General features: G+C 35.2%; 3 protein-coding genes across 5 annotated transcripts; all 3 read right to left on the bottom strand.

The window, feature by feature from the left end:
• Positions 1-2022: 2022 nt before the first annotated feature.
• Positions 2023-6712, bottom strand: LOC101207832 (pentatricopeptide repeat-containing protein At4g13650). Of its 3 annotated transcripts, XM_031886587.1 has the most exons (4): positions 6347-6711; positions 6129-6231; positions 5698-5829; positions 2023-5537 (listed from the first exon to the last, which is right to left on the bottom strand). In XM_031886587.1, exons 1-4 carry the CDS (start codon positions 6410-6412, stop codon positions 3127-3129), a joined length of 2712 nt encoding a protein of 903 aa, XP_031742447.1. In that variant the 5' UTR covers positions 6413-6711; the 3' UTR covers positions 2023-3126. The 3 variants fall into 3 exon arrangements, with proteins under 3 accessions (XP_031742447.1, XP_031742446.1, XP_004142047.2); XM_031886586.1 differs by having other exon boundaries at positions 2023-5992; positions 6347-6364; XM_004141999.3 differs by having other exon boundaries at positions 2023-6231; positions 6347-6712.
• A 394-nt stretch (positions 6713-7106) lies between these two features.
• On the bottom strand, positions 7107-13696 carry LOC101208073 (serine/threonine-protein kinase/endoribonuclease IRE1a). Its single transcript, XM_004142000.3, has 7 exons — positions 13340-13696; positions 12994-13228; positions 11285-12828; positions 10651-10823; positions 9815-10061; positions 9275-9578; positions 7107-7538 (listed from the first exon to the last, which is right to left on the bottom strand). Exons 1-7 carry the CDS (start codon positions 13516-13518, stop codon positions 7392-7394), a joined length of 2829 nt encoding a protein of 942 aa, XP_004142048.1. The 5' UTR covers positions 13519-13696; the 3' UTR covers positions 7107-7391.
• Positions 13697-14427: 731 nt separating this feature from the next.
• On the bottom strand, positions 14428-19369 carry LOC101210105 (ribonucleoside-diphosphate reductase large subunit). Its single transcript, XM_004141927.3, has 17 exons — positions 18959-19369; positions 18596-18657; positions 18405-18492; positions 17918-18181; positions 17562-17802; positions 17409-17485; positions 17112-17282; positions 16906-16998; positions 16675-16824; positions 16490-16576; positions 16218-16382; positions 16017-16136; positions 15715-15917; positions 15464-15613; positions 15231-15378; positions 15027-15110; positions 14428-14928 (listed from the first exon to the last, which is right to left on the bottom strand). Exons 1-17 carry the CDS (start codon positions 19184-19186, stop codon positions 14836-14838), a joined length of 2424 nt encoding a protein of 807 aa, XP_004141975.1. The 5' UTR covers positions 19187-19369; the 3' UTR covers positions 14428-14835.
• Between the last annotated feature and the right edge of the window lie 226 nt (positions 19370-19595).

The raw sequence follows: 19595 nt of genomic DNA, 5'->3' as shown, positions 1-19595 counted from the left end.
GAATTCATATCTTTGTTTTGTTTCCTTTTTTATTATTATTTATTAGACATCGATTTAATCTTCTTTTCCTTAAAACTAATAATTTATTATCGAGAGTCAAAAAAATCGAACGGATAATTAGTCTCATCGATATATATATATATATTATTTTCTTCTAAAGTTAGAAGATTCCAACTTATAATAAAATACTAAAATTCCATCAACTTTTCCATTCATTCATTCACTTTTTCTCGGTTCAATTTCGGAGACTGCCATTCAACATATACTTCTTGTGTAATTAAAGCCCCCATGTGAGAAGCTTTTTCAACTTCTTCAAAATCTACTTAAATATTTCTCTACCATTGCACATTTTTTATCCATCCATTTGCATCTTTAGTCACACACAAAAAAAAAAAAATCCAATATTTTTCTAATAATCTAGGGTATGTATATCCGTAAGTTGAATTACAATTTTAGTTTCTAAATTGTGAGGTAGGTCTAAAATATTTTTTTAAAAGAAACTAAATAGTGATCATTAAGTAAGTTAAACATTATAAAGTATACAACAAATTTAAATTCTACATTTTAGAAAACACTGAACTTTCAAGTTTAGATTTTATTAAACATTTATATTAAAGATAAGATTGAAAGTTTGAGAACCAAATTGAACACAAGATCTGGACTCTTCAACTTTAAACTCATAAATTAGTTTATAATTTTTCTAATGAAGCCTATATATGTATATGTCTTTTATTTCGTATTAAATTGGCATTGTTGATTAACTAAATACATCCACTTTTTATTTTTATTATTACAATTATCATCATTATTTTGGGACAACTGCTATTGGTGCCATAAGACTACATGATTTGAGATATTTTTGACAATTTGTTGACAAGTAAAATAAAATTGAACAAGTCATTATTATTTTATTAAGCTAAGTAAAATAATTTATTTTCTTTAGTTTTAAAAAAATGAATATTATTGAAGAGGATTAAAGGGAAATAAATTTGTATATTCTACTTCTAGAATTGGAAGGGAGACTAGAAGAAATCAACTTTGGAAGGCCACATGCTACAGAAAAATGAATGGTGCCCGTACGGTCATACCCTCTAAATGTCACTAAATTTGCTTCATTTTTTCCTTTTTAGGGTACTCCATTTGGATCCAAACTATCATATGAATAACAGTCCACAAAACTTTTCAAAACATATCAATCATATATACATTTTTCCAAACTTTGATTTTCGTTAAATATTCACTTTTGTTAATATTTATCCATTAATTAAAATAATTATGAAGTGAAGTTTTAAAATTATTTGTAACAGTGATAAAAAGGGAGTGAAACTTAATTAATTTTATTTTTTAAAATTAAATTATTAGACGTTAATGTCATTTTATAAGAAAAATGGATATTTGATGAAAATTTGATGTTTAAAGTATAATTTTGAAACCTAGAGAGAGTCGAGTGAGACAAAAATGAATTTTCAATCGTAAAATTATAATATTTTGAAAGGTAAGAATCAAATAGAAAGTAAATTATTTTGTTCTAAAAAATATTCTTTAGAGAAATAAGAGATACGAATATTTGACCTCTCGGTCAATATCAACTGAATTATAAGTAGATTTTTCCATGCAAGAGGCCGTCCAAATTAGGGATCAAACAAACCAAACCAAAGAAAAAGATTTAGCATTGTCAATCAAGTGGAACTCTTAAAATAAATCTTGACGTTTGATTTGTCAGTGTGGTACATAACGTACTTTGACCTTAGAATTATCTAAGTAAGATACGTTAGACTTTGAATTTAAGTGTTTATGTTTGCTTGATGTACTTCAAAGTTTATTGAAACTTAAAACTTCAATAAAAAAAATCCCAACAACTTGGTTTCCTTTCACCAACCAAAATCAGTCCAATTTGGTTCAATCCCAAAAGTATCACTATTAAGTGATCAAATTAATTGCTTCAGCTGATTTGATATAAAACTGGTCTAGTAGAACCAAATTATTACCTTTAAGGGAGTCTTTGGTCCACCGACTTCATAATTTTGTGTTAAATAACTCAAGTTCACTAATTTCAATAATGTTCACTAAATTTGCGTATTAATCGAAGAACATAATTTTTACAACTCTACCTTAACTCCGATGTATTAACTCTTGACTTTATAACTCAATTCAGCAATCCCAAAACCAGGGAAAAAAATCTATACAGAATTTACATTAGTCAATGATCAATAATTTACTGTGAAAAATTCTCCAAACACTATGCTCTTCATAGCTTATTAGCCTGAAGATGAGAGATCAGAAGTGTGTTTGTGAATCCACTTCCCTGTAGCAGCAGGATTAATCTGAACAGTAAACACAAGTTTTTCTAGAACCAGTCACCACTGAACTATCCTCAAACATGCATGGTGTGCTTCTAAGTTCTAACAAATGAACAAGTTTACCTCATTGGAAAATCTGAAGTGTTGATGACTGGAAAATATGGGAATCCTCTTCATCACTGGAAAATCAGTAGCGTTGATCACATAGACTACCATTGGAGTGAAACAAAGTTTACCCCAATGAAGAAGTTTGATTGTCTTTGATTAAAGTGATTTGGTTAAGATGATGTGATTGAAGGAAAGGCTTGCAGAATACCCGACTTCAATTCGAGCAATTGAGTGCTGAGACCACTGATTTGGGATCCCAATCCAACGTTTGGATCCAACGTTTGAAAATCTGTGAAATTTAGAAAGAAAGAGGAAGCATTTGCTGATTTGCTTGAAACAAAAACAATCCCCGAGACCATACTGCGTGATCCTAGTACTGCAGCCAAAAGAATTTTTGAAGACTTGTAATCCGCCTCCCTATGGCTGCCCTTAAGCAACTAAACGGTGCATGTTACCCAACTGCATAAGATTTTCCTGTCCAGATTGAATCGAGGTCCAAGTTTTCATCTTCTCAGCCTTTACCAATCCATTTCTGTAAAAGCTGAAAACATTTCCAATCTGTCTTAAAAAATGCGGTACAAACAAGCATTTTCCCCAAGACATTCTTCCAAGGTATGACCAATGGGTATGCGTTCGTTGACACCAGGAAGCTTTAGGGTCGTACAATCACCCAACCATGGAAGTAGAGAATCAAACAGATGAGTATTCTTACAAGCAGTTACCAAAAATCTTTACATGAGCAGACTCCGCCATCAAAATGATGAAAGCGATGGGCATCCCTCACTATAATCGAGCGGTTTGAAATCTTCGATACGTATTTTATCCAATTATGACAATCATTACAGACACGAAGATTCTTCATTACTCGTATGGGAATATTATTACCCAAGCTCAGTAGTCCAAAAGCAATTGCTAATTTCTCACTGTGAACATGCGTTATTGGATCCTTCTGGCCTTGCTCTGACTCATTCAAAAGACTGAAACTATCTTGCACATATCCAATTTCAGATGTTCGTCTATTTAAATGCCCTATATACTCGTAAATCTGATTTGTCAGTGGATGGAGCTTATCCCCAGCATAGAATGCATGGACTGCATTCTTAACTTCAATCCAACTACGACCAGGCTCTTTCTTTACCCCCCGATCTTTCATCAATTTCCTCGACCAATCCCTGTGAATCCATTGTCTAGAAACAGCATATATATTTGATATTAGCACATAGGTCGCCGAGTCTTCAGGTTCCAATTCTAGGAGATGATGTGCAGCACGCTCTCCTATTTCAATATTCTTGTGGATAACACAAGCACTTAAAAGCGTTCTCCATATCATCGCATCTGCAGGGATAGGCATCTCTTTTATGTATTCCATTGCACGGTCCAACTGACCAGCCCGACCAAGGAGATCCACTACACACACATAATGTTCAGATTTAGGAACCAAATCATGTATTTTAAACATGGATTCGAAATAATCAAGCCCTTCTTTTACAAGACCGATATGGCTGCATGCCGACAAAACTCCTACAAAAGTAACATGATTTGGCATGATTCCGCACACCTTCATCTCTTCAAAAAGACGAAGTGCTTCCATACCGCATCCATGCTGGGAATAGCCAGTAATCATGGCATTCCAAGAAATCACATTTCTTTCTGACATATCATTGAATTCTCTCCAGGCATCACTTATGCTACCAGATTTTGCATACAATGAAATTAAGGAATTAGAAACTTCCCTCTCAGAATCGTATCCGGTTTTCAAAACCATGGAATGGATTTGCTGCCCTTGCTTTATATTTGCAAGACTGGCTGCAGCACTAATTGCAGATCCATATGTGAACATATTAACTTCTGCTTCGGTCCTTAACATTCGAACAAATACCTGCAATGCTTCTTCAAAATACCCACTCTGCGCCAATCCTGAAACCAACGAATTCCAAGAAATATTATTTTTATCACCAATTTTCTCAAATGCTAAATAGGCTTCCTGAATTCTACCACATCTGGCATATAGACTAATTAGAGCGTTGTTGATCGAAAGATCGGCTCCAAATCCAGCCGCATATGACTGGGCATGAATTTGTTGGCCTTGACGGAGTGCCCGGATACCTGCGCATGCACTAATGGCACTGGCAAATCCAATATTGTCGAATTGAATTCCTCGATATTCCATTTCTTCAAAAAGTTGAAGTGCTTCAGAAAACATATCATGTTGCACATAACCAGCAATCATAGCTGTCCAGGAGACAACATCGTCCTCTGGCAGCCGTCTCAGGATTCTAAGAGCAAGCGCTAATTGTCCATATTTAGCATACATATCTATAAGCACACTACAAACATAGACATTCAACTGAAACCCAGTCTTGATAACATGGGTATGGATTTGCTCTCCTAAATACAAGGCTCCCAAAGAAGTACAAGTTCTCAAGATACTTGGGTAGGTGAACTGATTGGGTATCATGCCCTCCATTTGCATCTGTCTAAATATTTCAAATGAATCACTAAGATTATCCAATTGTCCATAAGCAACTAGCATCACATTCCACAATACTATGTTTTCTGTCTCTGTGGTAAGAAAAAATTTATGGGCCGTCTCAACATCAGCGCACTTTGAATAAAGATCAAGTAGAGAACCTTCAAGAATAATGTCTGCAGACATTCCAGCTTTTATCGCATGTGAGTGTAATTGCATTCCCTTGTGAAGAGCCCCGACTGACGCACAAGCACTCAACAGACTAGCAACCGTAATACAGTCTGGTTTCAAACAATCTCGTTGCATTTTAGTAAACAACTCCAGTGCCCTGTCACTAAATCCTTGCTGAACTAGGCCTGATATTAGTGAATTATATGAAACCCCATCCCTAGAATTCATTGTGCTGAATATCCGCTCGGCAGAAATCAATTTCCTGGAACGGGAGTACAATGCCACAAGACCATTACATACATATGTTTCCGAATGAAATCCCCACTTAATAACTAGACAGTGAAGCTGCTCTCCCAATTCAAATAATTGTATCTTGGTTGAAGCACTTAACACACTTGACAGTACATAAGGAGTAGGAAAGATTTCTGATGCATGCATGTCACAGAAAAGGAGAATGGCCTCTTCTTCAAGTCCATTTTGAGACAAACCTGAGATCATAGCTACCCAAGTAACAATATCCTTCATACATATGCAATTGAATACTTTTTTAGCTGACTCGATGTACCCATTCTTCGAATACAAATCAATCAAAAGATTAGCAACAAGTGGACTACTATCAAAACCATAATAGAATGTCCTAGAATGTACCTGTTTTACATAGTTGAACGCAATGTCGCCACCAACACAAGCCTTTAAAACCCCAGCAAAAGTGTATCCATTGGGAGTAATTCCTTCTGCTAACATTCTTCGGAAGAGACAAAACACCTGGAAATTCGACTTCTGCGCAACAAAGACATGAATCATTTTATTCCAAGAGAATACACTTCTGTTGGAATTTTCATCAAACACCTTCACTGCCCCATGTTGATCCCCATGTCGAAAATAATTATCAACAAGACTATCGATTAGTAACGGTTCTCCATCAAAACCCGATTTCGAAATCCTGCAGTGGAGCCTCATAGTTTCAAACAGTGACCCAGAAGTCAAGCACCCTTCTAATAACCAAAGATAATTTTGATAGTTGGAACGAACTCCACGCTCTTCCATGAAATTCATTAACTGAATCCTCTTTGATTTACCTTGTTCCATATGGAGTGTAGTCTGATCAAATGAATGAGAGTTTGTCGCACCAACACCACTGACTCGAACTACATTATTGGTTTTATCAATCCAATCAATACACTGCGCCATGAGTTCCAAATATCGTAAATGAAACAGAATAAGCTAAATATCTTACTTCTTGTAGAAAAGAAACATAGTAGGCAGCAACAAAGAGAGAGCGAGAGTGAGAACTTACTTTCATTGTTGTGAAGGATGGTCTAAAATTAGAGGTGGGTTTAATCCAAACTCTTGCTGCGGCCATAGATGAAGCTATTGTAAAAGGTTATTGATGAGCACCATCTCGTTAGAAAGAAAGAGGAAGAGGAATGAAGTAACTATACCCGCCTGCGAGGCAGAGGGAGAAACTGAAACGACTGGATAACATATTTCATGGAAATGGCGGGGAGGGATGACGGGGAGGGATGACGGGGAGATAAAGAGGAAGAAAACTAACTGTAATCTTTATAAAATATAACCGTCTAGCAGATAATCAATATAACTAATCAACATCAGAGTTCAAAATCCAAGGATCTAACTTTTAAGATGGTTAGCAGTGTATTATGATCAATTCAAAGTAGTCTTTTTCTAATGTAATTCGATTGTGTATTTTAGAACCCGTAAAAACCTAAACTTGTTACCCGATATTAACATCTAACTTAGATTGAAAAAAAAAGTGTTAGCTAGCTATATATGCTTATGTTAATCATACATCAAAACAAATGCTACTAGCATATTAAACTAACAAGCTACGATAAACATAGCAGTTAGTTTAAATATGTATATTTGAGGTATGGTCGTGAGGATTAAATTTTCACTCCAAATGTTGGAGTTTTAAAATAAATAAATGAATAAACATTAGCATTAAAACATTTTGGCAGCATATTGATGGCATATCCAGTCCTTTAAAGAGCCAATATCATCCAGATAAATCGTGAAAATCCAATTGAAAGAATCAATTACTACAAGAAAATGTAATGTTTATTAGGTTAGATTTGCGGTCCTTTGTCAAGTAAGAATAGAAAGTGAACATTTGAGAGCCAAAAGCTATGCTTCTGAAAACTTGAAGATGCTTTAATGTTAGAAGGCTTTACAGATATTTGTGTTTTGTCCCAACAATATTTACAATTGTGTGTGTGTACAGTGTACGTGATAGTGATAGATACAACATTGTATTATAAATACGTCAGACGAGTTAATTATAGCATCATTTATCTGACACTCCGACAAATTAGTATCCAAGTCTACTCGACATGACTTTTGAAGTACTTCCAAAACCCTTCCTCTTCCCTGCAATATTGGCTAATAACTCTGTATACTTCGGTCAAGAGCCTTGGAAACCGACTAGCAAAGTAGTTATCAAATCCCTCAGGAACAGATCCTATAAGCTCCTGAAATATACAGCAAACACATCAAAATGACAATAAATCATTAAGCTTCATAAAATAAAGTATAATAATTTTTTTAAAAAGGAAGTGGTATACCGCATGTTCTTTCTAAGGGAATTCCACAATGAAGAACATGAGTTGTTTTTTCTTTTAATGAAACAACTGTTTCCATTGAGAAGAAAAAAAACGAAAGAATGCTAGAGCATGTAACAAACAACCAGCCCAACAGAACACCCAAACTAAAGGAGTCCAATGAAAGCAAATGTTTCCCGTAAAGAAGAATTACAAAGAAAAGCTTCAAAACCGAAGCCAAAAGAGACACATGGAATATCCGCCAAAGATCAAACCTCCCAAGGATCCCTTTCCCTCTCTCTAAACACTATCATTTCTCTCCCCCCAAATATCCCAAACCACAGAACACACCCTAGCAAGCCATAAGAAACGTCCATTCTCTCTAAAAGGTAGATGGAGGAGGAACTCCTCGATTATTGCACCAAATGTTTCTCTGCCCAACAAAGCTAACATCGAACTCCTGCAAAAAAAGATTCCATACCATTCTCACATACTGGCAATCTCTTTGATGATCCAAAGTTCTTCTCGTAACAAGCATATTAAAAGCGAAATTCTTCTCTTAACAATCGATGAAGAACATGGATTGGTTGATTCTCTGATAGCATTTATGATTTTATATAGGAAAATGTAATATGGGCAACCTCTGGACCACAATGGTTAGAATGAGATGAGTAGTGTCGTACTTATGTGGCTTGGCTCGCTAAGCTATTGAGGTGTAGTTCTCCAAGGTGTTTAACAGATTTAAGTACCAAATACAATTCCTCAAGAAACTACTGTCATGTTGCTACAATAAGTGGTTTGGCTCTCTTAGCTGTTGAGGTGTAGTTCTCCAAGGTGTTTAACAGCTTCCCCATGAAACTACAGTCGTGTTGCAACAATAGTTTACTTCTAATTAGCAAGGTAGATTTCCTCAGTTTGAAAGCCAAACTTAGATCTGCGGATAGTAGAACTAGAAGGTGAGCCAACCACCACTATTCAATGATACGAGGTTTCTCCTTTCCATTGCTGAAAATCTGACATGTCCACCTCCAAAGCTAGGCTTGCTATTAGTTTTTTGAGCCCAAAGAAAACATAACATCTTCTGATTTTTTCTGAAGAAATTGATGGTTGAGGGAGATGATGAGCAATGTCCATTAGGATATCATCAAGGATCCAGAAAACACCGGGAGAATTTCATGGAAGGGTTGCTTCTCTCTGTTACTCTCAATCTGATTTTGTTTCAGCCTCTACCAATATCCACAGTAAGTGTTTTGAATTAATATCCCATTTACCCTTCCAAGTGGGTCCGCAAGATTGTGTGAAAAAGGGTAACAAAAGGAAATGAGGAGGAAGGAGGAAGGAGGAAGGACGATCACCAGCTAGGGAAGCAGTGTAAGGTTGGCACGGCAGGTCAAAAGAGAAAGGAGAAGGTTTTGGTAGACCACGGTAATTGGGTTTCCCATAAGATAATAGGGAAAGCCATATAATTAGTGACATTCATGTATTTTTTCATAAGATATTCAAATTCCAAGATATACAATCATTAAAGTTGAAACTAAATTTTATAATTTATTTTCCAAAAATAACTATATAGTTTTACCAACCATAGGCCCCACAGAAATCTTTCTTATGAGCCATAAAATAGAGAAAAAGAAAGAAAGGAACAGCATCATGTAAATAGAAATAACCTGAATTTCTTTGGGTAGTTCTCTGTAATGATTTAACTTGTTGCGCATTACTCGTAATAAGTCTCGAACACTATCATACTTGTAACGTCTATACTGGCCAATATTTGTGATGAAAGCTGGATCCAACTTTTCATCCCACTTACCACCTAAAGCTAATGGTGCAGTACTCTCCAGTGCTTCCAAGAGATCAGAGTGGGTCTCTCTATCTTCCAATTCCACACGGTCACTAGTATCACGTAGAAAAGAAAGTCGAACCTCAGAACTCCAAAACAAAGGATGCTGCAATACCACTGATGCTCTTGGCCTGACAATAGAATCAAGAGTAATTAAAATACATATTTACTTACATGATGTATAAATCTTCCAAAATACAAAAATAACACATAATTTTAGAAAAAAAATTACCGTTCAGAAGTAAGAAACTAACAGAGTTGTCAGTAAAAGAATGTATAAGTGAACTATAAAGCATTTTCTTTGGTATATGTGAATGAAACTAATGTTTCAGGATTTTCTTTGGGTTCTAGAACCATCATTTCTTACCTCAAATCAGGATTTGGATTTAATAATTGAGAAATAAGATCCATTGCTTCTGGGATGCCCTCCACCAAGAATAGATCCATTTGATTCCTCACTATATTGACATCACGCTCAAAATGATCACCAAATGGATGCCTACCACCAGTGAGGCAAAAGAAGATGACACAACCCAAGCTAAATAAATCAATTGCACGTGTTTGTCGTCCATGAAGAAGTTGTTCGGGGGCTTGCCAGCCAGAACTCCCACAACCTGCAGTAAGGTGATAAGCCTAAGTCTCAATTTTAGTTATCAACAACGGGGGAAGTATTTAAGAGCTTCCCGATGTCTCCCAAGTTCTCAGTAGAGATCAATTACAAGATAATACTAAAAGATATCCTCCCCCTCTCATACTCACTCTATATTTGTAACAGACGCCCCTCCTCAATACAAACAATATTCTCAAGCCCACTTGCTAACTAACTACCTCATGTATTTCTCCCCTTCTTATGCCTATGTGTATTCACTTTTATCCCTGGTGGTCTATCATAAGGTCTGTGAGTTTCCAAATGTAACCATACCTCATGCACATTATTTGTTGAGGTTTGAAACATAAAATTCCTGGCATACACGATTACATCATTCAACACATACACATTTAAATCAATGTTAATTTTAAGTTTAAATAACATTTAATATGTTATTGGATATCATTTCCCTTGCAAAGTTGTTTGCACTTAGAAAATGTAAAGAAAAAAACTAAAAAATATTTATTTATAGAGTGTTTAAAAAAATTCTTGAAAACTTCTACAAGATAATGTGTTGATAAATCAGCACAAGTTAGTACACTAAAAAAGCTTACCAGTAGCATGATGTCCCAAGGAGGACATGTCTTTTAGAAGGCGCTTGCTAATACCCATGTCAGAGAGCTTTGCACGTACAGATTTTTGCTTAGTTATCAATACATTTTGTGGCTTTAAGTCCCTGTGAATTATCCCCAACTCATGCAAATGCTCGAGCCCGGCGACCATATCCCTACAACATACACGGTAGGAAATAAGAAAAACTGACATGAAACTTATCCGATCAAATGAAGTTCATAAGTCATGGTAAAGTAACTTAAGTACCTAAATTATAGAGATAGGTGAAGGTCAAGGAATTAAATCTTTTTAGCATATATTTTCACATAAATATGTCAAAGAAAAACAGAGTGATTATTATTTGAAATCAGGACTCCATTAAGTACCAACAAAAAGATAACAAATGATCTTAGATAGATCGACAAAGTATGAAACAACCACACTTGGATGAATGTGACATGATTCGATCACAACAAGGATATGGTCCTACCAAAAGCTGAACAAAATTTACTCTATTACTATGTGCAAGTTAATAAGGAAACAATACACCCCAGGAATTTCTATAAGGGTTAGTTCCATATAAGTAGGGAACTTTTAATTTATTGAAGGAAAACTTGTGACTGATTAAGTACATACCTCAAGAGTCCTAGAAGAAGTGGTGCTGGACGGCTATTTTTTTTCCATAGATTAAGATCTGATATTACATTCTTGAGAGACTCCAAACGCAATTTGTAATCAATCATAGGTCCTGCATCTTCATCTAGGCTAAGCAAAGAGTTCAGGGATGGATCAGAGCATATCTGAATCAAATCATCTAGACTACATGTACATCGTTCTAGCGAAAGATATACAAAGTCTTGATCATACTCCACCCCATACCATCGAACAATATTTTGGTGACGATCAGAAGCAATTAGATTTTGAACTTCTTTAAAGGCAACATCATGATGAGTCTTAACAAGACGTTTCACAGCAACTAGTCGACCTTCATAGACCCCCTCTAGAACAATTGTGCCGTTGCTACCCTTAGCTATCTCTTTATTGGTTACCATTAATTTACCAATTTGACGTCCATTACCACTTGTATCGATAAGGTTATTAGGGGGAAACCAGTTGTTAAAATCACCCTCACTTCGAACCATATCTTCATTTTCAGATGAAGCAGATGCATCCTTTTTATCAAAATTTCCATTTTTTCCCAACTTTCGAGCTTTCTTTTTCTTGGATGATACAATTTTTGAACTAACAGCACTGGGTTGCTTCTCCTTTAAGAGAAATTGTTTCAGCTTTGCAACTAAGGCCCCGCCACGGTTGATTAATCCCAAAAACATGGTTATAAACAAAGCAATAAATAATCCTAGTGGTCCATTAAGGACCATGGCTATGAAGTCAACATTAGTGGTTCCAATATTATGTCCCAGAACTGCACTTGAATCATTAATCTTCATCAGAGGCATTGGAATTAGTGCCTGACTATCATCGTTTAGCTGACTAATTGCATTAGGTTCCAGAAGGGAGGCTATGTTCGCTGCAGGTCCAGGAAGCATCAATCTTTCAGGATGAATATTTGAATGCTTAACACTTGGCTGTGAAGGAAGCATTAGACTTGAAGCAGACGCCGGAAGCATAATATCAGTATTATGAGAATCTGACAGCATTTTATGCCCAGATGATTCTGTCAACACATGACTGCGTTCACGATATACAAGTACTTCTGATTGACAAGACAATGGCAGAGTAAAATCAAACTCAAAACTACCATTATTTTGAGAATCTAAAGGAACGCTATTTGTTGGATTCTCACCATCTGGACAGACTAAAGTAGCTCCAATGTCAGCAACATTCAAACTCCAAGAAACTTCTTCTGACCCAGCGAAAGATGATTTCAGGAAATAATCTGTTCTTGTTATGTACAATCGTTGCTCAATAGGTTTCATCAAACCAGGTTGTATCAGATCTCTATTTTCCAGTTTATTCGTAGAACTATTGCCATTTAAAACACTAAACTCATCATTGCTTAGCCCAGATGGTGAGAGTTCAGATGAATGATTGCGAATCAACTTTCCTGTAACAGGATTAACCTCATACACAGTGGTTTTCCTTGAACCAGTCATCACGGAACCATCCTCAAATATATATGGTGTACTTCTAACAACCTCATCAATGGTGCGGGGTAGTTTCTGCAGTGTCAAATGACCAAAAAAACACTTTAGGGTGTTGTTGAGGCATATGGGCAACCCAGAAATCTTTCACGACTAGGCTAGTAAAGTTAACAAAAACAATAAAATCAAAAAGAAAACTTTTTCTTCAAATCGTCAACGTGTAATCAATTCACAAAAGTATACCGTTCTACCATGCTCTGTGTGGATGTACAGCTCCCAATCATCTCCACAATCAAAAAAGAAGGGGCTGCGGGTTGAACCAGAAGCATTTTCTTTATTGTAATTAGTAGGAGACTGATATGCGGAGTAAATTGGTGTCCCAGAAGCAAATGACCAAATAATCTTCTTCGAGTCACTATCTACCAAATAAATATCACCCCCAGAAGCAGCAATAAGAGCAGTATTACCTTTGCTTTTTCTGCAACAGAAATAATGTAATTAGGCGAAACTCCAGGGCAGCATCAAGTAATTGTAGAGTACTAAATCAAAAAAAAAAATTGTGCGTATTAAAAAAAAAAAAGCGACTTACAAAGAAAGGGGAAGAAGGGATTTGCCACGAATTTGAGCTAATTCATCAGAATTCTCCCCGTAGGAACCCAATTGGGAAAATTTCAAATTGTCATATGTTCTTGATTCGGCAGTCAAACTCCGAAATCTTGATATCAAGAGTAGAAACAGCCATAGACGGCGAAAAAAACGGCACCTCATTCCGAAGCCAAGAGAAGTAATTGATGAAAATGAAGAGGAATCTGTGATTTTATTTTGGAAAGGAAAACGAAAAGAAAATTAGAAGAAGCAAGGTGATGGAATCCGAATCTCACCCCTAAATCGTCTCCTCCGATCCAGCCGGGTGCTCTCGATCCAGACCCATTTGCCAATTCGTTTGCTTTTAATCTATGTAACATATACATATATATTACAATAGCCATTGTGAACCCTCTCGTAATTACGATGTTACCTTTCTCAAAAATAAAATTACGATATTACCCAATTTATTTTTATTTTTAAAAAATATTGGATTTTAACTAATAATTATATACGTTTAAACTTAAACTAATAATTATGTTAATTTGATCCTCAATTTTTATAAGTCACATATTAATTTAAAATCTTCATTATGTTTTGATTAGATATATTTATGAATCTTTTAAATACATTTATTAATGAATTGATAGCTTTGAATCGATAAATACTACTGTTAATGAAAATAATTGATATTTATTGTCTTCCATTTTTGTAGTCTTTTTTATATTTAACTTAGAAGGCTTATTTCACTAATTAATCATTCTCACATGGTAGATTTTAGATAATGTTTTGTTTTTAAGTTAAGTTCATCCTTTCCTTTTTAAATTTATTCAAATTACTTCCATTTTTAAAATTTATTAAAATTACTTCAATAAAACTTAAGTAATAACTTAAACTATGATTATTATATCAATTTAAAGTTTACGTCAATTTAAACCTTAAACTTTAATATATTAAACTTTCATATATGTATTAATTTAATAGCTAACTTCCATGACTATATCCAAATTTTGAGTATTTGATAAATATAAGTGTAAGACCTAAATTGATACACTCTTCAAAATTTAGAGTGTCATCAGTTTGAAATTTCAATTAATACAACTATCAAAATTCAAATTTTAAATTAATACAAAGTCAAAATTACACTGTAAATTGAAATTTCGCAAATTACTTATCAGTCCCAAAGGCCAATACATCTAATTTCCTCGTATAATAACTTTCCAAACTTTAAACTTCCTCATATTAAACTCAAAGCTTAAATGAGTTGTTCGACTTATACTTGCTTCTTTTCCAGAACTGAGATGCAAACAGGTTAATAATTCAACAATATTCATCTCCAATATCAAACACAAGGGTAAATGTATTACCCAATATAGAACTTTTTATAAAAAAAAAAACTGTACAGAAAATTTACTTCATACTAAAGCTACTTAGACATTTATAAAGTGAAAGAAATCCAGCCATCCCTTTGGAGCAAGACCTATTTTCCACAAGCCATGTCTAACTTCCACAGGCCATGCAGTCTTCGCGATTTGTAAGAGAACATACCATCTGTGCCATTTTGGTACTGTCATCTTCACTATTAGATTTTTCCTATAAAGACCATCAATGAAATTTTGATTATATAGTGAACATGTTGTAGCTAAGGCAATATGTTAAACAAACATTTAATCATGACACACTATTAGTACCTTTAGCAATGAAGGATCCACTGTAAATTTGATTGCATCAGCCGCAGCTTGGGATCGTAGATAGTACATTCCTGTTTTTAAACCCTTGATGTAGGAAAAAAGAAAAGCAAATGGAATCAAGCGGTAGTTCTAAAACAGAAATAAATACTAACAAAAGGAATTTCTGAAGCATAAAAAATCAGAGTGCGATGACAAATACTATACCTTTGACCACGCATAGAAATGCAAGGAGGTAAGTTTTCCAAAATTTGGCTGGTCCATGTGGATGTTGAGACTCTGACTTTGGTCAATGTAGCATCCCCGATCAGCAGCCATATCTACTAAAGTCTTTTGCTTGATTTCCCAAACAGTTCTGAGTTCAATATATAAAGAACGAGTTAGAAGGGACAATTAACATGAAGGGCAAGAGAAATGCAAGGGAAAAAAACTTATCGTACTTGTAGATAGCTCTTAGATCATCAGGAATTTCTGCAATGTTTTGAACAGAACCATTCGCGTAAATGATCTTATTCTTCAGTGCAGGACACCATAAACCCATATCTGTTAAGTCGTGCAAGAGATGCTTGTTCACAACAACAAATTCACCACTGGAGGATGGGAAGATATTTTAGAATACAAGTAAAGAAAACATATGTTATTATTTAATAAAAAAAACTTAGGTTTAGAATCCCAAATCAAAAACACATACCTTAGAACTCTACGACTGTAGATGTTAGACGTGTATGGCTCAAAGCACTCGTTATTACCAAGAATCTGACTGGTTGAAGCCGTTGGCATTGGAGCCACAAGAAGTGAATTCCTAACGCCATGTTGAGCTATTTGCGCCCTAAGACCTTCCCAATCCCATCGCTTTGAAGGAGTTACCCCCCACATGTCAAATTGAAGAATTCCCTGAAAACAAATAGGTAAATCAACATGGCATCTTATTAAGATTAAATCAAACCCTTTTCTTTCTTTTTTTAAGGAAAATAACCTTATCACATTACATACCTTACTAACAGGACTGCCGGCATATGTTTCATAGGGGCCCTCCACCGCAGCAAGCTCACAAGAAGCTTTAAGAGCATGGTAGTAAATGGCCTCAAATATATCTTTGTTCAATTGTTGGGCCTGGCATTTGTTACAATATGGGCAACTTTAGTTGGGTGTAAAAGGCTAAGAGCATAAGGTGAAGCTAAAAGCTTGAATTACCTCAGGTGAATCAAACGACATGCCCAGTAAAATAAATGTATCTGCAAGACCTTGAACCCCAATACCAATAGGCCTGTGTCTCAGATTTGACCTTTTAGCAGTCTCAACAGGATAGTAGTTAACATCAATTATCTTGTTCAAATTTGTTGTCACCAAAGCCGTTATCTAATTTGACAAAGAACAAGTAAACAAATCAGTAGATTAAAAAAAAAGTAAAGATTTTTATTACATGAAGTAAAACAAACTACAGTCATGAATCTCATGATTGATACCTCAGCTAATTTGTCAAAGTCAAAATATCGATTTTTGGAATCTCTGCTACCAACAAGCTTGGATGGGTGAGACTCAATTGAAACACCCTGCAGTTGAAAAATATAGTAAAGCAAAGTAAGGTAATGGATCCCAAGAACAGAGAGCAAAGTTATGTTGCAAAACACGGGTATTTGGTATAGCTCACCTTCTCTCTGACAAAACGAGGTAGAGCAATTGAGGAAAGATTACACACAGCAGTCTCTGTTGGACTTGAATATTCAATAATCTCTGTGCATAAATTAGAGGATTTAATTGTCCCAAGATTTTGCTGGTTGCTCTTCCGGTTACAAGTATCCTTCAAATTGCCAAAAAAGAGAATAAATTTCACGGCAAACAAGGGTGAAAACAACTAAAAAATCTGATGGTTTTTTTTTACCTTAAATAACATGTAAGGGGTTCCAGTCTCGATCTGTGATTTCAAGATTTCAAACCAAAGATTCTGTGCCTTGACAACCTTCTTAGCCTTTCCCTACAAGTTAGATAAAATCACAATCAACACAAGAAAATATTGACTGTATAGAGCTGATCAAAGTTCCCCACGTAGTTGCAAAACCAACTTCATGACAATTAAATTGTATTTACCTGCTGTTCATATCCAATATATAGCTTTTCAAATTCCTCACCCCAACAATCAGCCAATCCCGGGGCCTCATTTGGACAAAATAATGACCATTCTCCATTACTTTGGACTCTTTGCATGAAGAGATCAGGAACCCAAAGTGCATAAAAAAGATCTCGAGCACGATGCTCCTCCTATGAGAAAGAAACAGCTGAACAATTAGCATTTAAATATGAAACTGTATAATTACTACCCATTGTAGAATCATCTCAATAAACTGTAGCATAATTTCCAAAAATAAATAAGCAATTAGTAATTACTTTTCCATGGTTCTTTCTGAGATCCAAAAACTCAAATATATCAGCATGCCATGGCTCCAAGTATACGGCAAAAGCACCTGCAAATGGCAGTTATAATGTGAGAATGCAAATATTGATCATTAAAATCTTCATGAGATTCAATCACTAAGTTACCTTTCCTCTTGCCTCCTCCTTGATCAACATATCGAGCAGTATCATTGAATACCCGCAGCATAGGCAAAATACCATTAGATGTCCCATTTGTTCCACGAATATAACTACCCATGGCACGAATATTGTGGATGGAAACACCAATACCACCAGCCGACTTGCTGATAACAGCACACTCTTTTAAGGTATCATATATTCCTTCTATACTATCCTCCTTCATGCATATAAGGAAACAGCTGCTAAGCTGTCACATAACAGCAAACACATGAATATAATAATGAAAATGCCAAGTTCTAGTTAAAGAAAACAAAATTTTAATTGGCGTTCCAAAAATAAATATCAAGTAAATCAAAACATACTTGAGGCCTTGGTGTTCCAGAGTTAAAAAGGGTAGGAGAAGCATGAGTAAACCAACGTTGTGACATTGTGTGATAAGTTTTAATAGCAGAATCAATATCATCTTTGTGAATACCAACGGCAACCCTCATCAACATGTGTTGGGGCCTCTCCACAACCTTCCCCTGAACTTTCAAGAGGTATGACCTTTCCAGAGTTTTGAAGCCAAAGAAATCATAATCGAAGTCACGGTCATATATGATCTCACTATCCAAACGAGCAGCATTCTATAGAAAAACAAAACAAAATCATGAACTAAGTAGTATGGCAAGTTAAACAAACTCCCATCATACAATAACAAAGTCCAAGTGCACTCAAAGGCAACAAAATAAAGATACACAAATATAAACAAAATAAAGGACATGACCAATCAACAGACCGACAAAAATTTCATTATAAAACTATGGATCATCAAAGACACATAATATTCAATAAAGAATATACTATTACCTTCATGATTACTTCATAAACATCATCAGCTATGAGAGCAGCCTTCTGTCCTGATCTTTCACTGACATGGTAGTACATGTCTCTGATACTGAACACCATTACAACCCAAATATTAATTTCAAGTCAACTATAGAGAAATAAACAAAATAAATTACATACTGTAATACACAATCAAGTGAGACAAAACTTACGTATCTGAGAATGATTTTTTAGTGTTCTTGTGCAGATTCGAAACAGCAATTCTTGCAGCCAACTGGTTTAAGAAAACAACAACGAAAAAAGTTAGCCAAATAAAACACATTTCCCTCTCAAATTATCGATTACATATAATTATGAAGAAAATCATTTCGTGGAAATAGGGTGAAAATTATGGATCTAAAACAACAGATTATTTGTAAACCAGATACCAAAACCCTAAAAAATGTCATAAATACGCCATAAAAAAAAATATGAAAGTGACTCGAAACAGAATCATAAAAACGAAAAAACCAATAGCAGAGTACAAAATTAGAAGACCAAAATTGAAATAGACTGGGATAAGAGTGAGAACTCACAGAAGCATAGTCAGGATGATTAGCAGTCATAGCAGCAGCCGTTTCAGCGGCCAATTCATCAAGCTGGCTAGTGGTAACGCCCTTGTAAACGCCGGCACAGACTTTTTGGGAGACCAACACTGGATCACAGTGATCGATGCTGAGGCCATAACTTAGTTTCTTGAGACGTGCAGTGATCTTGTCGAAATGCACTGCTTCTTGACGGCCATCTCGTTTCACCACATACATGGTTGGAAGAATAATCTGACTGAGGAGGAATTCCGTCGAATAGGTTGTGTGCAGAGAGATAGTCGAGATAATTGAATTTATATAGGAAGAGAAACCGGGAATTGAAGGAATAAATGGAAATTTAGTGAATTTCAAAAAGTTCAAAAATTTTCCCACGCAAAACAGTGGGAGAAGAGTGGACAGCGCGCCTTAGGGTTAGATAATCCCCTACATATTATGTTTGTCTGTTTTCTTATATTTTATTCATTTTGAAAGAATATTTCGAAGTTTTTGTTAAATTATTAAAAAATTAAATCAAATCACAAAAACATTTTTAAAAAATCTTTCATAATCTAAATATAAAAAAATTAGTGCTATCCGCTGATCAAATGGTAATTATAGAATTATCAAATTTTAAATTTCTAATTTA

Source organism: Cucumis sativus, chromosome 6 (assembly GCF_000004075.3).
Source record: "Cucumis sativus cultivar 9930 chromosome 6, Cucumber_9930_V3, whole genome shotgun sequence".
Taxonomy (NCBI): Eukaryota; Viridiplantae; Streptophyta; class Magnoliopsida; order Cucurbitales; family Cucurbitaceae; genus Cucumis; species Cucumis sativus.
Note: the sequence above shows the minus strand (reverse complement) of the source record. Positions and strands in the feature narration are given on the sequence as shown.